The following is a 21,453-nucleotide window of genomic DNA, read 5'->3' as shown; positions in this document are numbered from 1 at the left end:
TAGAGGAAGTCTCTGGGTGTTTGAGAAGCTGGTTTAATCTTAAGGAGTAGGGAGGGAGAGCGAGAGTAGTCCAGCCTGTTCTCAACCAGAACTTGGAGCCTTTTGTATCAGTGCCTGGGCTGGATATGCCTTCTTCTTCAGCTAGATCCTGCCTCCAAGTCATCCATGGAAAACGGTGAAAAATTCATGAAAATTTAAAAAGATACCTGTGCCCTCCACTGGACCTTGCGTCAGAATTTTGAGAATACTCTCTATACACTGGGTTTACAGTCAGGGTTGAGGTCTCCTACCTTTTACCAATCCTTTGCCAGCAACTTTGAAATTGGGGCAGTTCAGACAATACCCTCCCCCCAGCATAGCAGTATTTCTGCAGTTTTATGAAGTACAAAATAAAGCAGAATTAAAACAGCTAGCATGTATTTATTTCAGGCCTTTTTTTCCCTCAGTATTTTGTGTGTATTCTCCTCCCCTGTGAGGTAAGGACTATTGTCTTAATACTGCGTTCTTGGAAACTGAGGCCCAGAGAAGTTAAGTAACTTGCCTAAGGTCACAGAGCTTATAAGTGGTGGAGGTAGGTTCTAGAAAGCTGGATGGTGTGACTCCAGAAGCCACACCTGTAACCACTGCATAATCCTGCCCCTGGCATAATGGTGACTTTATGTTATGGCATCTTTGAGCCCATATGTTCTATATAGCGAGGGAGACTTTAATTTGGCTGAGCCAGAAGCCTCTAGAAGACAACTATTTGATAATGTGATCTTCATGCCCTCACAACTGCCAGTTCTGTTGCCTGTCTTTTCAGTTTTTTCCTCCCTACAAAGGTTCATTTGGGGATGTTCTCATACTGTTCAGTCTTCCGACCAAACAGCAGGTCCTCTAGGTTCTGCAGCTTTGTGCTCTGTTGCCAGTTGCTTCTCAAGCCAGGGATCTCCAAACAGGCAGCCACTTGCTTATCTGGGACGCCTGGAGGGCTGTTGCCTGGGTTCTAGCCCACAGTCTCCTGCGTTGTATAGCCCCTCGGGGCTGTTTTGTCACCTCCCTGTTAGCATTTGAGCTTGCCACCCTGATGACTAGTTGGTTCTGGATCCTGGCTGCTCGAAAGGGAGGAATAGAGAGCAGAGAAGTGAACTGTGGGTCGGGGAGAGTGTAGTCTGGACATCCTTGGGGGGGGCCCGTTGTTGTTGTTGGAAACAGATGAAAAGTCATTTGTGGTAAAAGAAGTGAGTGGAGAAAATGGGTCTACTGCCTCTTTTTCAGAGAGAGCGAGCGCCCTGGTGCTCAGAGGTAAATGTGCTTTCGGGGTGCAGGTATTTCTAGGGCTGTGGGGTTTGTAGAAGAGGACTGTCCCACAGCAGGGAGATCTGATGATGGACGGATCCCCGGAAGAGCCTGGAAGGCTGGTGTGGAAAGCGCATGTTTTATACACAGCTTTCCCACTGGGTGACTCAGGCTGCTGTCCTGTTCTCCACTTCAGTATACTGGAATGTGTAGAATCTTTTAAGATGTAATGTAGACTGAACACTTGATAAGCCCCCCAGAAGAACTTTCTGGTACCGTTTACAACCCCTCTGGGACTGTAGCAGCCAGTCCAGGGACTTGGGTGTGTCCTGAGCGGCTGCAGGGCGCTGTGTGTGGTGCGGGTTGCTGGAAGCCCGCGGCCGCTGTGGTGGCGGCCCGCAGACTGTGCCGCTTTCCCCGCCAGAGGAGGCCGCCGCGGGCTGTGGCTCCGGGCTCTGACTGCGGCATCCCCCCCAGCTGAGGAGGCCGCGCCCTGCAACACGACTCCCTGGACTCTGAGTCCTCGGTGTGCTCTGGTTTTCTTTGGGGAAATGTATTCCTATTAAAAGTGGGTTTAGAAACCATTTTTTTAGACACACAATAAAATTCACTTTAATGTAGAGATTGGACAGAATAGATTGGAATTATTTTCTCATCCCCAGAAGATGGTTTTTTAATTTTTCGCAAGTTTTAGGAAGTTTTTCTGATTTGTGTTTTACTTTATGTAATTAAACTGTTAATATAGATGATGATGTAAGTATCCTGTTCTTCTAGGTATCCAAATATATCTTGTGAGTTGCTCACTTCTGATGTCTCCCAAATGAATGATAGACTGGGAGAAGATGAATCCTTGCTAATGAAATTGTATAGCTTCCTCCTAAACGATTCCCCTTTGAACCCACTACTTGCCAGTTTCTTCAGCAAGGTGCTAAGTATTCTTATCAGCAGAAAACCAGAACAGGTAAATATTGTTTTCCAAAAGGTAAGTATTAGGGCTGATCATCCTCCTGAGATGATCCCCCGGTAATTTTGTTCCTTCAGTGTTCTGAGTTGTGCCTTAAGTCCAGGCTCTATAAGAGAATATATTTTAAACATTAAGCATTCAAGTGCTTGCTGACTTAACACTGACTTACACATTAATGAATATGCTTAACTTGACCTCTTCTTTCTGAGTGCCTCACATCTCAGTTTTTTAATATACTTCCATTTCTTCTTTTGACAAGTAGTCAGAAGCATGAGAATGTTGGGTGTCCGTTTGTGAAGACAGCATGACGGTGCACACTGAGTGCCTTGAGTGTGTGAGTGGCTTCTTAGTGACTCTGTGATAAAGTGACTTTTTTTGTTTGTTTGTTTCCCCTAATGATGACCACAAATGAAACTTATAAAGCTTTCCCAGAAATGTAATTGATGGTAGTTCACACAGATGGCAATTACTTCTATTTTGATTCCACTCAAAAACTCGAGACATCTGGGTATTGACTGTCATAAACATACATGTGTAGCTCTTCTGTTCTTTCCAGTAGTACGTGACAGAAGTTCATACCTGACTGTTACGGCAGGAACCTCCTCCCCCTCTCCTCCTCCTCCGTGGTGTTATCTGGCATGTCCCCACGTCCCACCCTGCCCCCTATGCTTTGTTTTGTTCTTAATTCTATATGTAGTTGGGAAGTTGTTTTCTTAAGTGTCTGTTGTATGTGTAGTGGTTCTTGAATGAGGGCCACATGAGAATTTGTTTGAAAAGCAGGATCTTGAGCCCCATTCCAGACTGACTGAATCGGACACTCGGGCTGGAGCCCAGCATCTGGGGTTTTAACAAGCCTTCCAGATGACTCTGACGCTGGCCAGAGTGTGAGAATCACCGCTCTAGTGGGTATTGGTGAGGAAAAGGATCTGCTTACAAGGAGGTTGTGATCCACTTATGGAAACAGGCGCCCAGGGAGCAACAAGAGCCTCAGGTGCCCGAGGACAGACTGGTAGTTCTGCCAGAGTGCAGCCAGTGAGGGTGTGATGACAGGGGTGCAGGCGGTCAAACCAGTCGGGCCTGGCATCCTTCGTGTGGAGAACAGGCTCCGTGACCCGTCCTTGCTGTCAGCAGACTGCAGGGACTGGAACTATTTTAGGCCCAGTCCGTCCATCCTGTGCCATGTGGGTACATGTTGTATTTTAGGAAGACGAGGTCGTTCTTTCATGTTCTTAATTGAGAAGGATTACCTTCCTAAATGTATTGGAATTGAGATTCTTTTTTCTTAGATAGTAGTCCCTGAATCACAATCACTCTGATAGATTGTCTTTCCTCCTCCTGTCTTTTGATGAGAAGTGACAGCACTGCTGACTGACAGGGGAAAGTGCAGGTCATCCCGTCAGTGTAAGCAGTGTAAGTTACCAGTCAGTTCCAGATGCTTGTAGCCTTGATCGAGACTGGTCTTCACCTTCTTCGTGCTATTTCTTCTCACTCTGTGCTAGGGAAACCCAGATTTGTGGGTCCTGGTTTCAGTGCACCTTTAGTACAGAGTGATGGACAGTATTTGTATTGATCTTTAAGGTCAGAACTTAGCGTGTGAGGACGATGGCACATGCCAGGTGAACCCTGAGCAAAGGCCCTTCACTCTGTTGCTTGTTGTGCTTCTTGGTTCAGCCCTTAGTAACGAGAGGATTCAATAACCCTGCTCTCTTAGCTACAGGAAAAGTCAGACTGGCACCTTTCTATCCTTTTGAGAATTATGAGTGTAAATAAAGGCTTCCCATCACATGATAAATTAGTAAGAATATATGTAACTGCAAGTAACGAAAAAACCCAGACTCAGTCTGGTTGACCCAGTGCTGCGTGGGGCCCCTTCAGTGCAGTCTGGCTGACCCAGTGCAGACCTCTGCTAGCTCGTGGGGCACCGTCAGTGTTGGATGGGCAGCGCCTCAGTGACCTGGGTCGTCCTCGATACAGGAAACCTTGCTGTCCTTGCTGTGCTGTCCATGGAACTGGCTGTGACTTGTGCCTCTGGCTCCAGATCCAGGGCTTTTGCCATTAAGTAACGCAGTATTTTGGTCAGTTGTGACTTTTTCTTCCTCTCTCCTCCACTGCTTTTAAAAACTACTGTGTGACTCAGTTGTGAGTGGATTAATTATGTATACCTTCTTGAGGGTTTATGTTACAGTGTTTACCCTCACAGTCTAGAGAAGCAACGGGTGACGGTTAATCCCGTGTTTACACCTGCTTGTGTGAAGCAGTTTTAGTTGTCACCTCTTGCTGTTAGACTTCTTCATGTGGGTTAATGGCAGAATTGTGGCTTTGGGGACATAGAAATCTAGGTTTACATCTCAGGGCAGTCACTTTTTAGCTTCTAGTGAGATACTTAACCGATCTGAGCCTCAGTTTCCTCATCTATAGCATCGAGTTAAGCAACCCCAGTTGACAGGCTTTGAGACTCTTCAGTGAGACTTTGTCAGGGCCATGCTGCTTCTGGGACTTTTGAACAGATGGTTCGTGCACACGGACAGAAATGAGGAGGTGTGCATGGGTGTTTAGGACAGGACAGTCACATTCTTCCCCTGCACAGTGGAGACCCAGGTGGCAGCCATGACTTCATTACTGTTCTCATGTCCCCTCAGGGTGACTATCAACCTTGTCCACACTCACCCTCCTTGTATTAATCTGATCAGGTGAATTGCTGAAATAAAATCCAAATGTGATTATTCTGTAGTGGGTGAGTTAGTCACTTTGATGTAGAAATCTTCATGTTTGAATTTTTTTCTTAACTTGCATGAGTATAATTAGGATTTTGAATATTAATCTGCATTATAATGCAAAGCCCAGTAGACTTGCTTTATGTCCATGAACTGATAAGTGGTATATTCTCTTGCTCTTTATATGTATAAGGCATTAAATTTGATCCTCATTCTTTGAGAGTTAATACTGAAAGTCAACAGAAATAAAAGATTCTGTTATGGTTTGTTTGTATTAGGGAACATGTGGTAACTTAGGAGTTTTTTCCAAGAGTTTTTTGAGTATTGTAACAGACGGCTTTCCAGTTTGGTATCTTACGACTAATTCAGCATTTGCCTTTCCTCACCTTGAAGTGGTGATGGGATTTTGGAGGGGGCAGCTGGATAGGTCAGGACTGAAAGCATCCTAAAGTTACATTTTGTTAAGTTAACATGTCTTTCAGTTGTGGCCTGTTCTCCTCTAGATTGTGGACTTTCTAAAGAAGAAACGTGACTTTGTGGACCTTATCATCAAGCACATAGGGACGTCGGCTATCATGGACTTGTTGCTCCGGCTCCTGACGTGCATCGAGCCTCCGCAGCCCAGGCAAGATGTGCTGAATGTGAGTAGATTGTGGCCAGTGTCACTGGGATGGGGTGGTGCCTGAGCCGCGGGGCTGCTCAGTTTGGGCGGGATTCAAGGGGTTGGTGGAAAGGTGACTGGGAAACTGGGGGTGGAGGGGGTGGATTTCCAAGATAGGAGGAAACTTAGACTTTGCAGGATTAGGATCCCAGGTGTGCACTCTAGGGACATGGGCTGTTTCCTTGTGGGGTTCTTTTCCCTTTGCTGGTTTGTTCTTCAGCGGGAGTAGGAAGGGAGAATGGACGGAGGCTTTGTCCTAAAGCTGGTCTGGTGGTAAGAGCAGAAGTAAGACGGCTGAGAGCTGCGCGTCTCACCTGAGTATCCTATGAGGCCTTCTCCTTGAGAAGGTGGTCACGCTGCAGGGTTACCTCTGAGAGTCAAAAAGCAGAGGCGTTAGTATTTGTAGGGAGTCAGGCTGCAGAAGTAACATTCTCCTTGTGGATACCTCGGAGCAGGGGGTAAGGAGAATGGAGTTTATGTCCAAAAGGGTACATATTTTAAAATCTGGGGAGATGGTCATTTCAGGATATGTGCTCTTGAGGAGCTGTCCTGGGTGGCATCTGGGCGGGCCGAGGAGTGTGAGTGACTCGAAGACGCGCTTTCTCACGGGCGCTCTCCTTGGCTTCCCCTTCTTGTCTGTCTCTTCCCCTCTCATTCCCTTCACATCCTCCTCCCAGAGCCATTCCCAGTCCATTCTATCTTTGATACTCAACCTCTCACACCTTAGAATTTTTCCCTGGAACTGAGTTTTATTGAAAACGTTAATTAAAGACGGGAAGGATCAGGAGGAGAGACAGAAGGGCCTGTCAGGAGGTTCCCCAGGAAAGGACGTGTTCTGCCGAGGTGGGCAGGCAGTCCTGTGTTCTTGTGACTGGGAGCATTGAGGGATGGGGTCAGGGCCGGAGCAGTAGAACCGGGCAGAGGTCTACTGAGAACTGTGGTCATTGTGAGGAAACTGGCTCAGAACCAGGTGAACATCCTGGGAGCTACCCACGGGAAGAGGCCCCAGACTGGGGCGCTGGTCCCCTTTAGGTGTGTTTTTGTATATGTGAGTCTTTCCCAGTAGAGGTCAGGGATTCCAGGGAAGCCGTGGAGGATAAGGAGGAGGGTCATCTTTATATTTAGATTATTATAGGGGTAAGTTATTCAGTATGGTTTCTTAGAATTCCCTTGGTCACTTCCAAAGGAATTGTAGGGCCCACTTCCAAAGGAATAGACGTGCTTTTGAGGGGGAATGTAGTGGTAGGTGGTTAATAAAAGCACAGGTCAGGGGAAGGGTGGTTAGAAACTCCTAAATGTCTTACACTGATTTGGGAGCCCAACATGGGCTTGGACTGTAGGTGCTTGTTAATAGCTGTGGAGGCAGTGAGCGGGTGGAGGGCTGACTAGTTCACTGCCCACAAAGTTTCCTACATTTTCCCAAGGTGTTCAGGCCCCACTCCCTCTGTAGAGGTGTTTGCATCCTGTTTCAGGACTTTGCTACTCAAAGTGTGGTCCCAAACATCACCTGGGAGCCTGTCAGAAATCCCAAAGCTCAGGTCTCACCCCTGCCCCACTGAATCAGAGTCTGCATTTGAACAAAACCCTTGGGGGGTCAGGTAATTCGTGTTCACATTTAAAAACTGATCTTAAAATGTAAAGTTGGGCCTCTGCCTTTGTGGTAGTTTCCTAATGACTTTTGTTTGCATTTTTCTTTGATGTGTTCTTCCTTAAGGAGGGGAGACATACCTAAGATTTTTCTCTTTGCGCCTTTAGCAAATTGTGTTTGATTTCTCGCCACCCAGCCCTTACTGCCATCCCCCATCTCCTTTAACCTTTGGAGTGTGTGTGTGTGTGTGTGTGTGTGTGTGTGTGTGTATGTCCCCGTCCGTCCTCTCTAGGTTGTAAACACCTTGTTTGTTATAGTGTTTGTGTTCCTTGCAGAGTTAATATTGATTGTACCAGCTGATTTTTCATTCATTCTTATTCTCATGCCCTTCATATTTCATTCATGGCAGTAGTACGTGTGTAGATGAGGAAGAGTGTCCTCGTCATGATAATAGCTCTTTGCTAATGTGTGACAGGGCAGATACACTCTGTTTCTGTGGTGCCCCCAGCCGCCACATTTCCTGTGGTGGTTTTGGTTTTGGAATCTAAAAGTTCATCATGTTTTAAGCCAGAGGCTTGATACTAAATACTGCTTTTCTAAAGCGAATGCTCTCTTAGGACAGAAGTTGTATAAATTCCATTCCCCTCTTGCCCTTAATAACCAAAGCACAGACCCTTTCAGTGCCCAGTGTCTGAGAGTTACCCCACGGCTGAGAAACTGATGTGTAGAATTTTCGTATATGGGTGTTGTGATTTGGGGAGGAGTTGGTACTGCAGCTACTGTTAAAGTAACATATTCACTGGTATTTTCCTTGGGGGACTTTTAATTTCCTGTAGTGTTCAAAGTCCAGAGAAACCTGTAACATTCTACTTAAAATGTGATGGATATTTCCGAATATGTTAATCTTCATTGGGGCTTGAACCAGAGCTACTCATTGCTATGATTCCTTCTACAATGTGTTTTACAGTGGTTAAATGAGGAGAAAATTATCCAGAGGCTTGTGGAAATAGTTCATCCATCGCAAGAAGAAGATGTAAGTTCTCTTTTGTGACTATAAACTTGATTTTTTAAAAAAAGAACCATGTTTATTTGGGCCCAGAGCATAATTGTGCCAGGTGTGGATGAAGGCAGAGGGTAGGTAGGACAGCGATGAACTGGCATTCTTCAAGTTGGCAGTTTCCTGGACACTAAAGGCTTTTTAAAATACTGCATTTTACTGATACCCAGAAAATTTCCAGAAACGTGAAACAGTGAGCCCTGGGTCTGGCACCGTCGTCTCTTTAGAGCTGGGACTCTGTGCTCCATCTGTTCACCTTTGTTACAAACCTTCATCCATACTTGTTTTTTCTTTTATACCCATCTTCAGCCCAAATGATGTGGTTGCATCTGTCTGCATTTATTTTTTCCATTCTGGCTAAAGCTTTCCAGGCAGCACAGCAGGACCTTGGTCACCAGTGAATCCCTCACTGTCAGGCTCATTCCTGGCTTGGGCTTTTGTGCTCTGACAGGTTTGGCCTTTGTCCTGGTGCTACAGATGGACTTGGCAGTAGAATTGAAGCCGCTTGTAGTTTACAGATTGAGCCGTGTCCTGGGGGAGGCCTGTCGGGAGGCGGGTCACCAGGACAGCGGGTGTGCTTCTCTCCTGCTACTCCTGTTGCTGCCTTCAGTAGCAGACTGGGCCACGTGGAATTGCCAGCTTCTGCAGAAATGACAGTTCTGTATGGCTCAGTCTAGTGTCTACAGAGGAGTTGGCTCAGACAGCATGCAGGGTATGTCATGGATTACGGGGACCTCCTTGTATGCCTATAGGCGGTGGCTTAGTTGGAGAGTGAGCACTACAGAGGAGCAGGGCAAAGGAAGGAGCGTGCAGCCTGAGGGGTTCTCTCTCGTGAAGGCAGATCTAGCCCCTTCTACTCTGGTCTGTTAAAAATCTTCTGGTACCTGGAGTTTATCTAAAGTGAGCTCCCTATCCCGCTACCCCTTTTAAAAGAACAAACCAAAACAACAACGGAAAAAAACCAAACTAACCGTTAAGGGGGCTGTTGATCCCTCCCACTCCCCTGCAGTATTGTTACCTCTGACACTTGGGACATTCCAGTACGTACCCGTGTCGGGTGCTGGAGTGTGAGAGCCCCTGCTTCGAAGGAGCCTTTGGCCTGCTAGGGTAATGAGCCCTCCTGCTGGGGCTGGGGGAGCTGGGTGGATCTAAGGGCACACTTCCAATGCAGTGGCAGTGTGGCTGGTGTAGGTGGTGGTGAGTGAAGACAGGAGTGTGGGCTGCCTGCTCTCAGGGAGGGAGGGCACATCACATCCTTGGACGAGGCTTGTTCGTCTCTAAGTTCACGTTCTCGAGCAGAAGAACATGATTGTTCAGCAGGATACCCTCCCTGTCTGGAGGGTCCAGGAGGAATTGACAGAGGAGAAACCCAACTCTCCAGCAAGTTCTTTGCAAAGAACAAAGCATTTGGGGCATTAGCACCATCTCTGCTGTACTTGCAAGAAGTTAATTTTGTCTTTTGGGCAGTCCTGTTGGTACTTCTGTTTTGTATTAAATGATGAATTGCATATTAAAATTATACTGACTAATTTGTATTTATTAAGGAAATGTTAGACTCTTGGTTCCAAATTGTGGGTTTTGATATCCGGGTGTGCACTGTCGTCTGTGCAGGAATCTCCTCCTTCTCCTTGCACTGAGCACGCTGCTCAGTCTGCAGGGAGTGCTCAGTGCGCGTGCCACGGGACACGCAGTGTTTGGCGCCAGGGTTTTCAAGCTTTCCTGTACGCTGGGAGAAGACGCACTATTTCTTATCCATTACTGTATTCCAGGAAGCTGGATTTTTGTTTTTAAACCGAAGAAGTGTATGCATCTTTCTGTGCTGATAAAAGTGTATATTTTGAGGATGTATTTTTCTTCAAGTATTTAATTGTAGAAATTTTTCCTTGCCAGAACTTTAATCAGATCTCTGTACGCAAAGTAACATGTACTATGTTTGCGCTCTTGTTAAGTAAAACTCTTCAGCCTGGCACGATAAAATATTCGTGCTTTACATATGCTATTTCTTTTGACCTTGGCTTTTTTTTCTTTTAACTGTAGCTTACGGTCAGTATTAATTTGTGTTATTAAACAATTTTGCCTAACTGTTTATTAAAAGTTTGACTTCTGATGTGTTTTTGTAGTTAAAATTGTACTTCTTTCCTTTAGCGACATTCAAATGCATCACAGTCACTTTGTGAAATTGTTCGCCTGAGCAGAGACCAGATGTTACAAATTCAGAACAGTACAGAACCAGATCCCCTGCTTGCCACCCTAGAAAAGTATGTTTGAAACTCCCTTCTTGTTCTTTTGTATTGCTGCTCTATGTTATGTTACTGTTGTAAGTGGTTGGTAAGTTTCCTTATGTGGGAATCTGGTCTCTGCAAAATACTCTTGGGTAGGTAAGAAGGCAGGAAAATCTGTTTATCTGATCTCAGCCACTCCTGATGTTCAGCAGAGACTAACAGGGTAAGAATGTAAATAAATGATATTTACATGCAGACTTTGAACGTTTCCAATAGTTATAAACTAAATTCTATAAAGCTGTCTTAAGATGGGGCAGTCACATCATTACTGCAGTCACTGCCTCCGTGGTCTTCAGGGGGGGAAATAGTCTTACGTATGAACTAATTTGACCCATTTTAGTCAATGATTTTTATTGGAAGTTCTTCTTAGGATTTACTTTACTGTAGCAGCTGACTAGAGGTCACCTGACCAGATTGATTTGAAGAGTTGCACATCTTGTATGTTTTATTTCTTTGTATTTCTTACTTTCAGACAATTCCTAGTGAACAGATATCTCACGTTTAGGTGGAAGACAGCCTGGGGATGGTGTGCTATTTTGAAGTCTGTGAATGGCCAACTTTCACATACTGGTTTTTCTAAGTTCACACATTTTCAGAAGTAATATCTACCGTGAAGTATGGGCATACATTTGGCCTGCATCCATACAACTGAAAGTTATTTTAATAAACAAAAATAAGACATTTCCCCACGTTGAGTGGATAATTGGAAAGAGTGTGAACAGTTAGCATTGTTACGTACGAGTGGTAGTCTTGCTTCCGTTTGCTGCCACTGTTCTTGTTCTTTTTAATGTCTTTGTTAAACATGGTTACATTAGGGTTGGACTGTGCAGCTCTCAATTCTTGATACTAATGAGCTTAGAATGAGTTGGAGTTGGATCTCAGTTGAGCCCGTTAATTTTATAGAAGGGAGTCTTTACTCTTAGCTGCCCATATAAAAAAACAAAAACAAAACAAAAGCGAGCCTATCTCAAAAGACTTGGAGAGAGACCCTGGATGGCTTCTTGCGTAAAACAGTTCGTATCATGAATTTTATCGATGCTCATCCAAAAACTCATTTTTTTTTTTGTTTTTGAGGGGCGAGGTAATTAGGTTTATTTATTTATTTAATGGAGGTACTGGGGATTGAAACCAGGACCTCGTGTACACTAAGCATGAACTCTACCACTGAGCGTATTATACCCTCCCCTCCAAGAACTCCATTTTAAAAAAATGAAAGTGAATATATTTTCTCACTTGTAAATAAATGCCTAATTATTTAAAGAGTATGAAGGCATTTATTTCTTGTATCCTGTTCAGCAAGCTCAGTCCTTCAGTTTATGATGTCCTGTGTATTTGGTCATCCTTACATGTTTACACAGGGCTCAGAATATGGCTCAGATACTGTGTTGCATCTTGATTGTCAAATTTTGCTGGTTATTGTATCATTTTTGCCCACGAGTAGAATGCTTTCACGGATACAGTAGATTTCCGACTGGATGCAGCCATGAAAGAGAGCCTCTTTGTTGGCCGCTCCCTCCCGTCCTCACGGAAGCGTGGGCCTGCGCTCTGGGGAGCCGGAGTGCGGCAGCTGATGGACGCGGTGGGTGTCTGCAGTCGGCCTTGTGTCCATCCGTCCCCTCTTCCTGGAGCCGGGCTGCTATTTGAAGAATATGCATATTGACTGTAAAAAAAGCAGTCTGTTTTCCAGAGCTCAATCCCAAATTTAATATTTATTCTATTGACTGCTGTGTGTTGAGTGACTTCTACAGTGCTCTTTTGGGTAGAGGTCTTACAAGTTTAGGGCTGGTCTGGGAGTACTTGAAAGCTGCTTCCTGCAAAGGGCTCCTCTGAAGTTAGGTGAGGTACCAGTTTTATTTGCTTCCCCCAAATAGAAAGAGATTCTCTCCTACTTGCTGCCCTAACCTGGCAAAGGAGCTGTTGCTATACCCAGTGAGCACAGCTGCACCGTGGGACGGCTGGCGTGTCTGCCAGGGGAGCAGCAGGGACAGCCCAGCTGCACGCCATGTTGTAAGGGAGGCTCCATTTCTTAATCCACATGGATCCTGAAAGTGACTGAGACCCTAAGAAACCGAGGTTTCCCTTGAGAACATGCACATAAATTTACCTAACAGGTCACCCTTGTATCTTACATTAATTGTGACTTTGTTCACGTGTGGGCGAGGTGTAACGGGAAGGGCCTGTAGCGAATACTTCTGGGGCAGTGGTTCAGTCACATCCATTTCATTGCTGCCACATTGTTAGGATTTACCAGATTTTAACTGTAGAGCAAAATGCAGCAATTGATGTTTTCTTTTACCTGTTTTAGGTGTTTATTAATTATACACTCGTGCCTTTGTGGAAAAACATTTATAGTTTCTAATTAGAGCCTTTTTGAAAACTTCCCTTTCTTTTGTAGGGGTAAAGGGGTAAAGGGTTCTAAGTCTTGTTCTCTAATACCCCCGTCTGACATCTAGTCCAGGGTATTTTCTGGCTCTCCACAAGATTGGCAAAGGCAGGCAGGCCCCAATGATTTTGCTAAAGGCAGGGGATAGGAATATATACGTATGCCTACTTTAATAAATGTACTAGAAGTGAAATACTGTTAAGTAAAACAAATATGCCCAAGTGAGCATATTTACTTGTACTGCTTGCTTTATTGATACCATGATCTTTTTCTGTGAAGTTGCTGGTGTTAAATGGTGCAGCAGTTAGCACTTGACTGTTGGTTTTTTTCCCTAGGCAAGAAATTATAGAGCAGCTTCTGTCAAATATTTTCCACAAGGAGAAAAATGAATCAGCCATAGTCAGTGCTATTCAGATATTGCTGACTTTACTTGAGACACGGCGACCAACGTAAGTTTTTCTTTTATCCTACAAAATAAGCCCTTTGGTTTTGCTTTTAGAATTTTTAAAAACTAAGAGTTAAGTTGTTAGTTGATAGCTGCAGTATCACACCCTTCATTTTTAGGTGCTGAATCTTTTTTTACTATACAAGCTATAAGTTTTATATGAACGTGATACATAGATGTAGTTGAAAAATACGGATTGGTGAACACTGTTGGCAGTATTTGGATTCTAGTCATTTGGGTTTATGAAGTAGTTACCAAAATGCTACTGTAGTAAGCCAAAACCATGTAAAATCACTCAAACACAAAGGAAGCTTATTTTTTGCTTATGAAAATTGAAAATAGCCGTTCCTGGTTAGTTTGCAGCTCTCCTCCAAGCGACTTTCCATCTTGTGGTTCTTTCCAGTGCTTGCTGACTTGAGACTTCACGTTTTCTGGGGAGTTTCAGTGTGAGGCACCACGGTTCATCAGGCTGCTTAAAAATGGGTAGGCAGGTGGCTTGAGGCACTAAAGAAAAACTTGTACTATGTGTTTCGGAATCAGAAATATAGTCTACTTTTGTGCCTCTGGACAGCCATTTAATGTTTTGTCATATTATTTTTTTACAGTTTTATACCCAAAGCTAATTTGCTTATTAATTGTCAGAGTTTTCTAATTGTTACCTAGAGCATGAGAATTTGAAGAGGTATGTATATGCAAGTGTCCTAGGAATGTGTGGTTTATATTCTAGAATTTGTATTTTCTTACTCACTTTTGGATCCAACCAGTGAACCAGAGGGCATGAAGAAGAAGGACAGGTCTGCTGTCAGCAGGTGACAGGTTTAGCCCTCCGGGGTTTCTGGATTTACTTTTAGTAACATCATTTTTGTTTCTAGCAAAATAGTAAACACAGCCTTAGCAAACCCTACTTTCCGCAGTCCTGCTCTCTGTTCCTGGTCTTTTAACCTTTGCTTAGTGATCATGGAAGGGCAGTGTCCAAGTTTGTCATAATTTGGGGATTGTATCTGCAGTTTTTGACTTTGTCCATGTCTTCCTTGGTAAGTCATATTTTAAATAATGTAACCAATGACTTAAGGTATTAATCAGGTGGTACCGGACTGTTACCTTCTACTCACACTGCATGGCAATTGCATCATCTCTTAAAATGGTTTAAACGCACGTGAGCTGGTGCTGTGAGATTTATATTGACTGCTCTGGCTTGAGAAAGGAATAAATCTGAGAAAAAGGATGCACATGGAAGAGGAAAAACCCCACATAATCGCACAACTTAGAGCAAATGGAGACAATACAACAATAAAAGAAATAATAGGGGGAAGTTTTTGATCAGAGGGAACGTATCCCCAGACCATAAAGGTTTATCAGATACTAAGCAGGATTAAATTGAGGGAGAGGGGAGGGTGACGACTAATATCTTAGTCTTATCCTTATGAGATTTCTGAATCTCTAGGATGAAAGGTAAATCTTAAAAATATTTGGACAAGAAGAAATGGGTGTACTCCAGAACAAATCACACTGCCAGACATCTCATTTGTAAAGCTTAATAAACACTGAAAAACAGGGCAGGATTGTGACCCTGAAATACTTTTCTTGATGTGTAAAGGCAAGAGACATTTTCAAGTGTGAGACCTCAGTGTTCCATCTGTCTTCTGTTCCTGGGGTGAATTACTTGAAGATGGACTTTACCAAAGCCAAACAGAAAAATAAGTTAGAATAAAGAACTTAAGGAAATATTTTGGTGAAAGTAATGATAAATGAAACAGATAGGAATGTGAAAATTAATGTGACTATTAAGAGTGAATAACTGAATAAGCCAAATGTTGAAAAAATGCAGTAAATTCCAGATTATTTTAATAAAACTCAAGAAGTGAGGAGAAGAGGGTGGGTTAGTGCACACTAGAGTTCCTGTCTTCTGCTGAGGGGCTGGGGTGCTTTCATGTGCAGTTTCATTTTTCATCCTGAAAAATCTTGTAATTCAAGTATGTTTTTTATGAATGTAGAATGATGGTAGGTTGTGTAACTCCCAAAGCATTTTAAGGGCAAGGAGAGCAAAGATACCCCAAGAACTGTAGACACAAGGGTAGTTGGCACGTACCTGTAAGCCCTTCTCAAGAGGTACAGGCGACTGGTGAGAGACTGGAGAAAGCTTTGCTTGCAGAATAGGCCTGAGGAAATGCAGCAGCAGCCTTTGGGGAGATACATGATTCCCCATTAGGATCCTTCTCTGTTTTTGTCCCTATTGAATAAAACCCTTAAGCCACCAGGGAATGGGTAGCAAACCCTATTATCCTAAAGACCCAGGTGAAGACCATTTGCAAGTGAGAGCAAGGAACCAGGGAACCTCTTTCCCACTGGACGAGCAAGGACATGTTCAGGGCCCAGACTATTAGGGTTCCCCTACCCCTGAAGTCAGGGCAGGATCTCTGAGGAGCCCCACCCCTGAGACCCAGGGACACTGGCTGCCTGAGACTGAGGCTGACCTAGAACAACAGAGCATTTCTCCCCCCACCCTGCTGCCACAGCAGTCTGCCGACAAGGGAAAGGCTTGAGTGTGGAAGCAGACCCTCAAGGCGCAGGAGCAAGCTTAAAGGGAAGGACTTTAGCTAAGGAGGGAGCAGACATTGAGAAAAACTTGGCAACAGAGCCCTGACTATAAACACAAAGTAACTTGAGACAAATGCGAAGTCTTTAGTGCACTGAGAGAAACCAACCATAGCAACAACAAAATCCAGCCTCGCTCAGCTGCTGACTACAAGTTGGTCTAAAAACCCCATACTAAAGACCTGGGGGGAAAAGGACCTTTGTCGTTCACAGCAAATACTATTCACATCAGTTTCTGTGATCTTACATAAGATATCCACGTTTCAACCAAAAATTGCAAGACAAAGAAACAAGATAAAAGAACCCTAACAGAGGTCTAAGGAGAAAAGGCAATTAATGGAACTAGATTAAAAAATGTTGAAACTATCTGTCCAGAATTTTAAATAACTATGATTAACATGTTAAAGGCTTGTGGAAAAAGTGGACAATATGTGTAAAACGGATGGAGAATTTTAACAGAGATATGGAAGATCAGATGGAAATGCTAGAAGTGAAAAAATACAACAGAAGTGAAGAATGCCTTTGGGCTCATTGGTAAACTTTGACATATGCGGGAAGAGAATCAGTGTAGGATGTTAGACATCGCCTGTCCTGAAATACGGAGAGTTAAAGCACAGGGAGAGTCGCTCTGTGAGCTGTGAGGACCTGCAGTAGTGACCTGCCACGAGGAACAGGGGCGCTGTGCCCAGGCCGCAATTTCTAATACTCTTCTTCAGCAAAAGGACCCAGTGCTCCGTGGAGAAGTGGCTGGTTCTGCGACTGGGGTACGAGATACTGGGCTAAGATGAGTGTGGAGGGTCAGGTAGTGAGGAAAGTAAGGGCACGCTCAGAAACCCCGCGGGAAGAGGGCCTTGGGAAGGGCAGGGAGCCCTCTGCAAGAGCTCCCATTGGCCAAGCTGGAATTGCTTGCACAATAAAATAAAGTAGTATCTTATCATAACGTAAATTGTAAAATGTCCGAAAGTCCATACTGCTGTAAATAAATGATGAATAAATAAGTGAGGGAAGAGAGACAAGTCTCCCATGGAGGAGAGTTCAGACAGTTCATAACCCCTTCTCAGGAGCAAGAACTAAACCCTCCACTCTTTACGTGCTGACTGCGGCCGTGACTTCCTCCTGAAGAGCGCAGCACAGGAGCAGAGGAACGAGAACCTGGCAGGTCCTCGTCAGTCGTGGTGGAGAAACCTGACAGACACTCAGCCAGACAGTCAGAGTCAACAGCCAGTGATAAGTTACGTGGATGGTCTGTGCCCTTGATACGATATAATGAAAATGGCATTCTCCCTGTGTGGTCTTCCTCTCAGAGACCCATGATCATGAGAAAAACAAGACCAAATCCCAGTGGAGAGACAGCCTGCAAAATACCTGACCAGTAGAGTAACTATCACAGCCAAGAGGAGGCCAAGGAAACACGACAGCTCAATATAATGTGAAGTCCGGGATGGATTCTGGAACAGACAAACAGCTTTAAGTGAAAACTAAGAAAGTCTGAGTGAAGTGTGGATTTCATGTATGAGTATCGGTTCATTAATTGTAACAAATGTAAGATGATAATGGGGGAAACTGGGTATGGGTCATATGGGGACTCTGTACTATTTTTGCCATTTTTCTATAAATCTAAGGCTGTTGTAATAGAAATTGGCATAACACGTAGGCAGAAAATCAGTAAGAACAACACTAGCAAATCCACAAGACGTGATTGACAACACCAAATGCTGGCCAGACTGCCAAGCAACAGGAACTCATTCATTGTTGGTGAAACACAGAATGATACACCTAATTTGGAAGACAGTTTGGCAGTTTTTACTAAAACTAAACAAACTCTTACCATACGATCCGGCAGTTGTGCTCCTTGGTATATTTACCCAAAGGAGTTGAAAACTTATATTCACACAAAAACCTGCAAATAATCGTTTAGCAGCTTTATCCATAGTTGCCAAAACTTGGAGGCAACCAAGGTGAGTGGATAAATAAACTGTAGTTCAGACAGTGGAATACTATTCAGCACTAAAGAATGAGCCCTCATGCCGTGAAAAGACATGGAGGAACCTTAAATGCAAGTGAAAAGAAGGAAATGAAAGAAGCCAGTCTGAACAGGCTACATACTGTATGATTCCAACTATATGACACACTGGAAAATGTCATATTTTACTGTGGAGACAGTGAAAAAATCAGTAGTTGCCAGAGGTTGGCGGTGGGGGCAAAATTAATAGGCAGAGCACAGAGGAATTTTAGGGCAGTGAAAATGCTCTGTGTAATATTGGAGCGACAGATACTTGTCATTATACATTTGTTCAGACTCCTAGAATGTACAACACCAAGAATAAACTACAATGTAAACTGGACTCTGGGTGGTTATGACGTGTCCGTGGAGGTTCATGGATTGTCATAAATGCACCACTGTGGTAGAGGATGTTGGTAATGGGGTAGGCTGTGCACCTGTGGGAGCAGACAGTATATGGGCAGTCTATACCTTCCCCCTCCATTTTGCTGTGAACTTGAAAAATTGCTCTATAAAAATAGTTTTAATAAAAATCAATCAATATAACTCTTATCAATAGACTAAAGAAGTAAAAACATGTGATCACTTCATTAAATTCTTTTTTATAAAATGTCTCAGCAAATTAGGAATAGAAAGGAACTTGGAGACTGATAAAACCCTCTAAAAAACAAAAAGAAATAACCCATGATGGCCACCATTGTTCTTAATGGTCATAGCGTGAAATCAGCTCCTGAAATCAAGGGACTTGTCAAGGATACTCCCTATCACCAATCCTGTTCGGCCTCATGCTAGAGGTCCTAGCAGCACAGCGAGACAGGAAAGAAAGAGGCATCCAGATTGGGGAGCAGGATGTGAACATAAGTTCTAGGGGCCACCGTTCATCCCACTAAGCGTAGCTAAACCAGACAAACACCATAGACGAATACCCAGTGCTAGTGACAGTGGGAAGCACCTGGAAGCCGCACATGCTATTTGAGATGTAAAGTCACGTGGCCGCTTTCTGAAAGCACTTGGCAGTTTTTAAATAAAATTAAACAGATCTTTATTGTATTACCCAGCACTCTCTTAGATGTTTATCCAAGGAAATGAAAGTGGTGTCACACAGAAACTTCTAAGTGAATGTGTATGCTTTATTCATAATCACCCCAAGCTGCAAACAGCCAGAGAGTGTCCTTAACTGATGAGTGGATAAAGAGGCTGTGGTCCATTTGTACAGTAGATTGCTATTCAGCAGTGGGAAGGAACGGACTGCTGACACCTAAAACCATCATCACGTCTTGTGCCTTTCCAAATCTGAGTTCTGAATTTAACATAGCTGTACTTGGAATATCAACATGGTTTTTGTTTTGGATTTGGCAGATTTTTACATGTATTTGAAAGACTAAAACTATGAGAAACACAGTGGATATTGACAACAGTACATAAACCAAAGCTAGTACATAAATTGATGCTAAGTATTTATTAGATGTACAAATAGAATTTGTATGAATGACTAAGGAGCTTTAGTATATGCTTTTGCATGGCTTTTCACGTAAGTGGGGGGAAAGCAGATTATTCTGTAAGTGTGGCTTAGTGAGTCGCCACTTGGGGAAAGAATATGTGTATCCCTGTTATGAGTAAGAATAAATTCAAGATGGATTAAATAAAAAATATCAGAGGGAAAGTATGCAAATGTTCAGAGCCGTGGCATTGTTAAGAACCTTTAAGCATGGCTTCCTGTACAGAAAGTACAATGGAGAAGGCTATATTTGGCCATATAAATTATTAAAACCCCTACACATTAAAAAGCACTATAATAAAAGCAAAAGGCATTTCCTTTACCTACCCCCCTTCTGGTAATCGAGTTTCTGAATGCTGTTCCACGCAGCTCTTAGAGATCACTTAGACGTGTGAGAGAAATGTCTTCTAGGAACAGGCGTAACAGCAGGCCTCTGGGGGCCAGCAGTCTGCCGGGACGTGCGCTCAGTCCTCGGCTGCGTCAGCCTGACCCTCACGGCAGTCCTGGGAGATGCGTTCTAGGGTGGCTCCCATTGTCCATGTTAGAAGCAGTAACTAACTGGGGAGTGAAGAGCCGGGGCTTGGGCTCAGGCAGTCTCGCTCGAGCAGCTACATTATTGAGCACGAGTTGGCACTGATGTCCAGCTGCCACACCACTCTCAGGTACACCTTGTCATTTGAGCTGTATACCCACGTTTTTAGACCCCTCCTTCCTATGCCCTTCTTCCCCAGCCTTGAGAACCACTGGGCCCTTGTGCTTATTACTGGCACTGATTGGGGTTTGGGAGTCTCCTTCCGCTTGTCATTGTTTTCCTGTGAAGAGGGGTTTTAGTGAGTGGAGATGGAGCTTAATATGGAAGAGTGTTTTAAGCCTTTTAAATAGGAGGCCGCATTGATCTTCAAGGAAAAATATATAGAATAAGCACATGCCTGTTTGTCATTAACAGCCCTCCAGTGGCAGGCAGTATGCTACGCCCTGTAGTTCAGGGAGCAGATCTGTGGTTTTCTAAATTTTCTGGTGTTAGTGCAGTAGGTGTAAGGAATTAGAAGGTTTAGGAAACTGGGAAGAAAGGGCGTGTAATTTCTCACCTGACACAGCAGGCCTTTGGATTTCAGGTCGTGTTGGCTGATCCCCGTCAAGGTATTACTACACCCTCTTCCTTTCCCTCCAGAGTCTTCTGTATAATTATTATATAGTCTGTAGCTGTTACATATATACCTATGGACTGATACGGAGCATCTTGAATGGTTGTGAAATAATAAATAAAATTGACTTGCTTTGTTTCAAGATTTGAAGGTCATATAGAGATCTGCCCACCAGGCATGAGTCATTCAGCTTGTTTGGTCAACAAGAGTGTTCTAGAAGCCATCCGAGGAAGACTTGGATCTTTTCATGAACTCCTGCTTGAGCCACCCAAGGTAGGGCAGCTGCCTCAAGCGTAGCTGGCCAGCACGGTAGTTTGATTTAAGCCGTTGTTGGAAAGTGTGTGAGCCTTGTGAGTCGTAGAACTGGCTGTGACCAATGTGTACAAAGCATGTTACAAGGTATACACTGACTGTTTTTATTGCTTTTGAGCTAGTTTTTAATCAGCTTTTATCTATATATGGTATCTAAATTGATGGATGGGCTAGAATTAAAATTAAGTAAAATATTGATTATCTGCTTAGCAAACTTTAGCTTTTTGTTCCTCCTGTAAATTCTGGGTACTTACATGCTACTAAAGTAAACAGCTTGCTTCTCACAGCACGGTATTTTCACATCTTTGGGATAAAAGTTAATCTTTTAGGAATTAATATTTGAAATTGAGTTGGACCATTGTAACTGCCTGATGGACAGATACCTTGTTTAAGTAGTCAGTTGAATATGACTTGGAGTGTTAGTTTTTCTGTTAGGAGCACCCGTGCGCTAACCTAAAAACTACTGTTTACTCAGACAGCCACTGAAAGCACAAACAGCAGATGGCAAAGACCTACAGAAGAGGGGTGT

At 43.8% G+C, this 21,453-nt stretch overlaps 1 protein-coding gene across 14 annotated transcripts in view; it reads left to right on the top strand.

Moving 5' to 3' along the window:
• The window catches only part of PPP6R3 (protein phosphatase 6 regulatory subunit 3), a 113,799-nt gene that overhangs the window by 51,018 nt on the left and 41,328 nt on the right, over positions 1-21,453 (top strand). For 13 of the 14 annotated variants that reach the window (XM_074371597.1, XM_074371593.1, XM_074371601.1 and 10 more), the window contains 6 exons: positions 2,053-2,239; positions 5,460-5,597; positions 8,173-8,238; positions 10,408-10,520; positions 13,263-13,376; positions 20,756-20,885. In XM_074371597.1, coding sequence (XP_074227698.1) covers positions 2,053-2,239; positions 5,460-5,597; positions 8,173-8,238; positions 10,408-10,520; positions 13,263-13,376; positions 20,756-20,885 — 748 coding nt within the window. The remainder of the gene's footprint in view (positions 1-2,052; positions 2,240-5,459; positions 5,598-8,172; positions 8,239-10,407; positions 10,521-13,262; positions 13,377-20,755; positions 20,886-21,453) is intronic. The other variant, XM_074371602.1, reaches the window with a different exon arrangement.

The sequence above is a fragment of the Camelus bactrianus genome, chromosome 10, assembly GCF_048773025.1.
Source record: "Camelus bactrianus isolate YW-2024 breed Bactrian camel chromosome 10, ASM4877302v1, whole genome shotgun sequence".
Lineage (NCBI taxonomy): Eukaryota > Metazoa > Chordata > Mammalia > Artiodactyla > Camelidae > Camelus > Camelus bactrianus.
The sequence above is the reverse complement of the archived record's forward strand: the minus strand, read 5'-3'. Positions and strand labels throughout refer to the sequence as shown.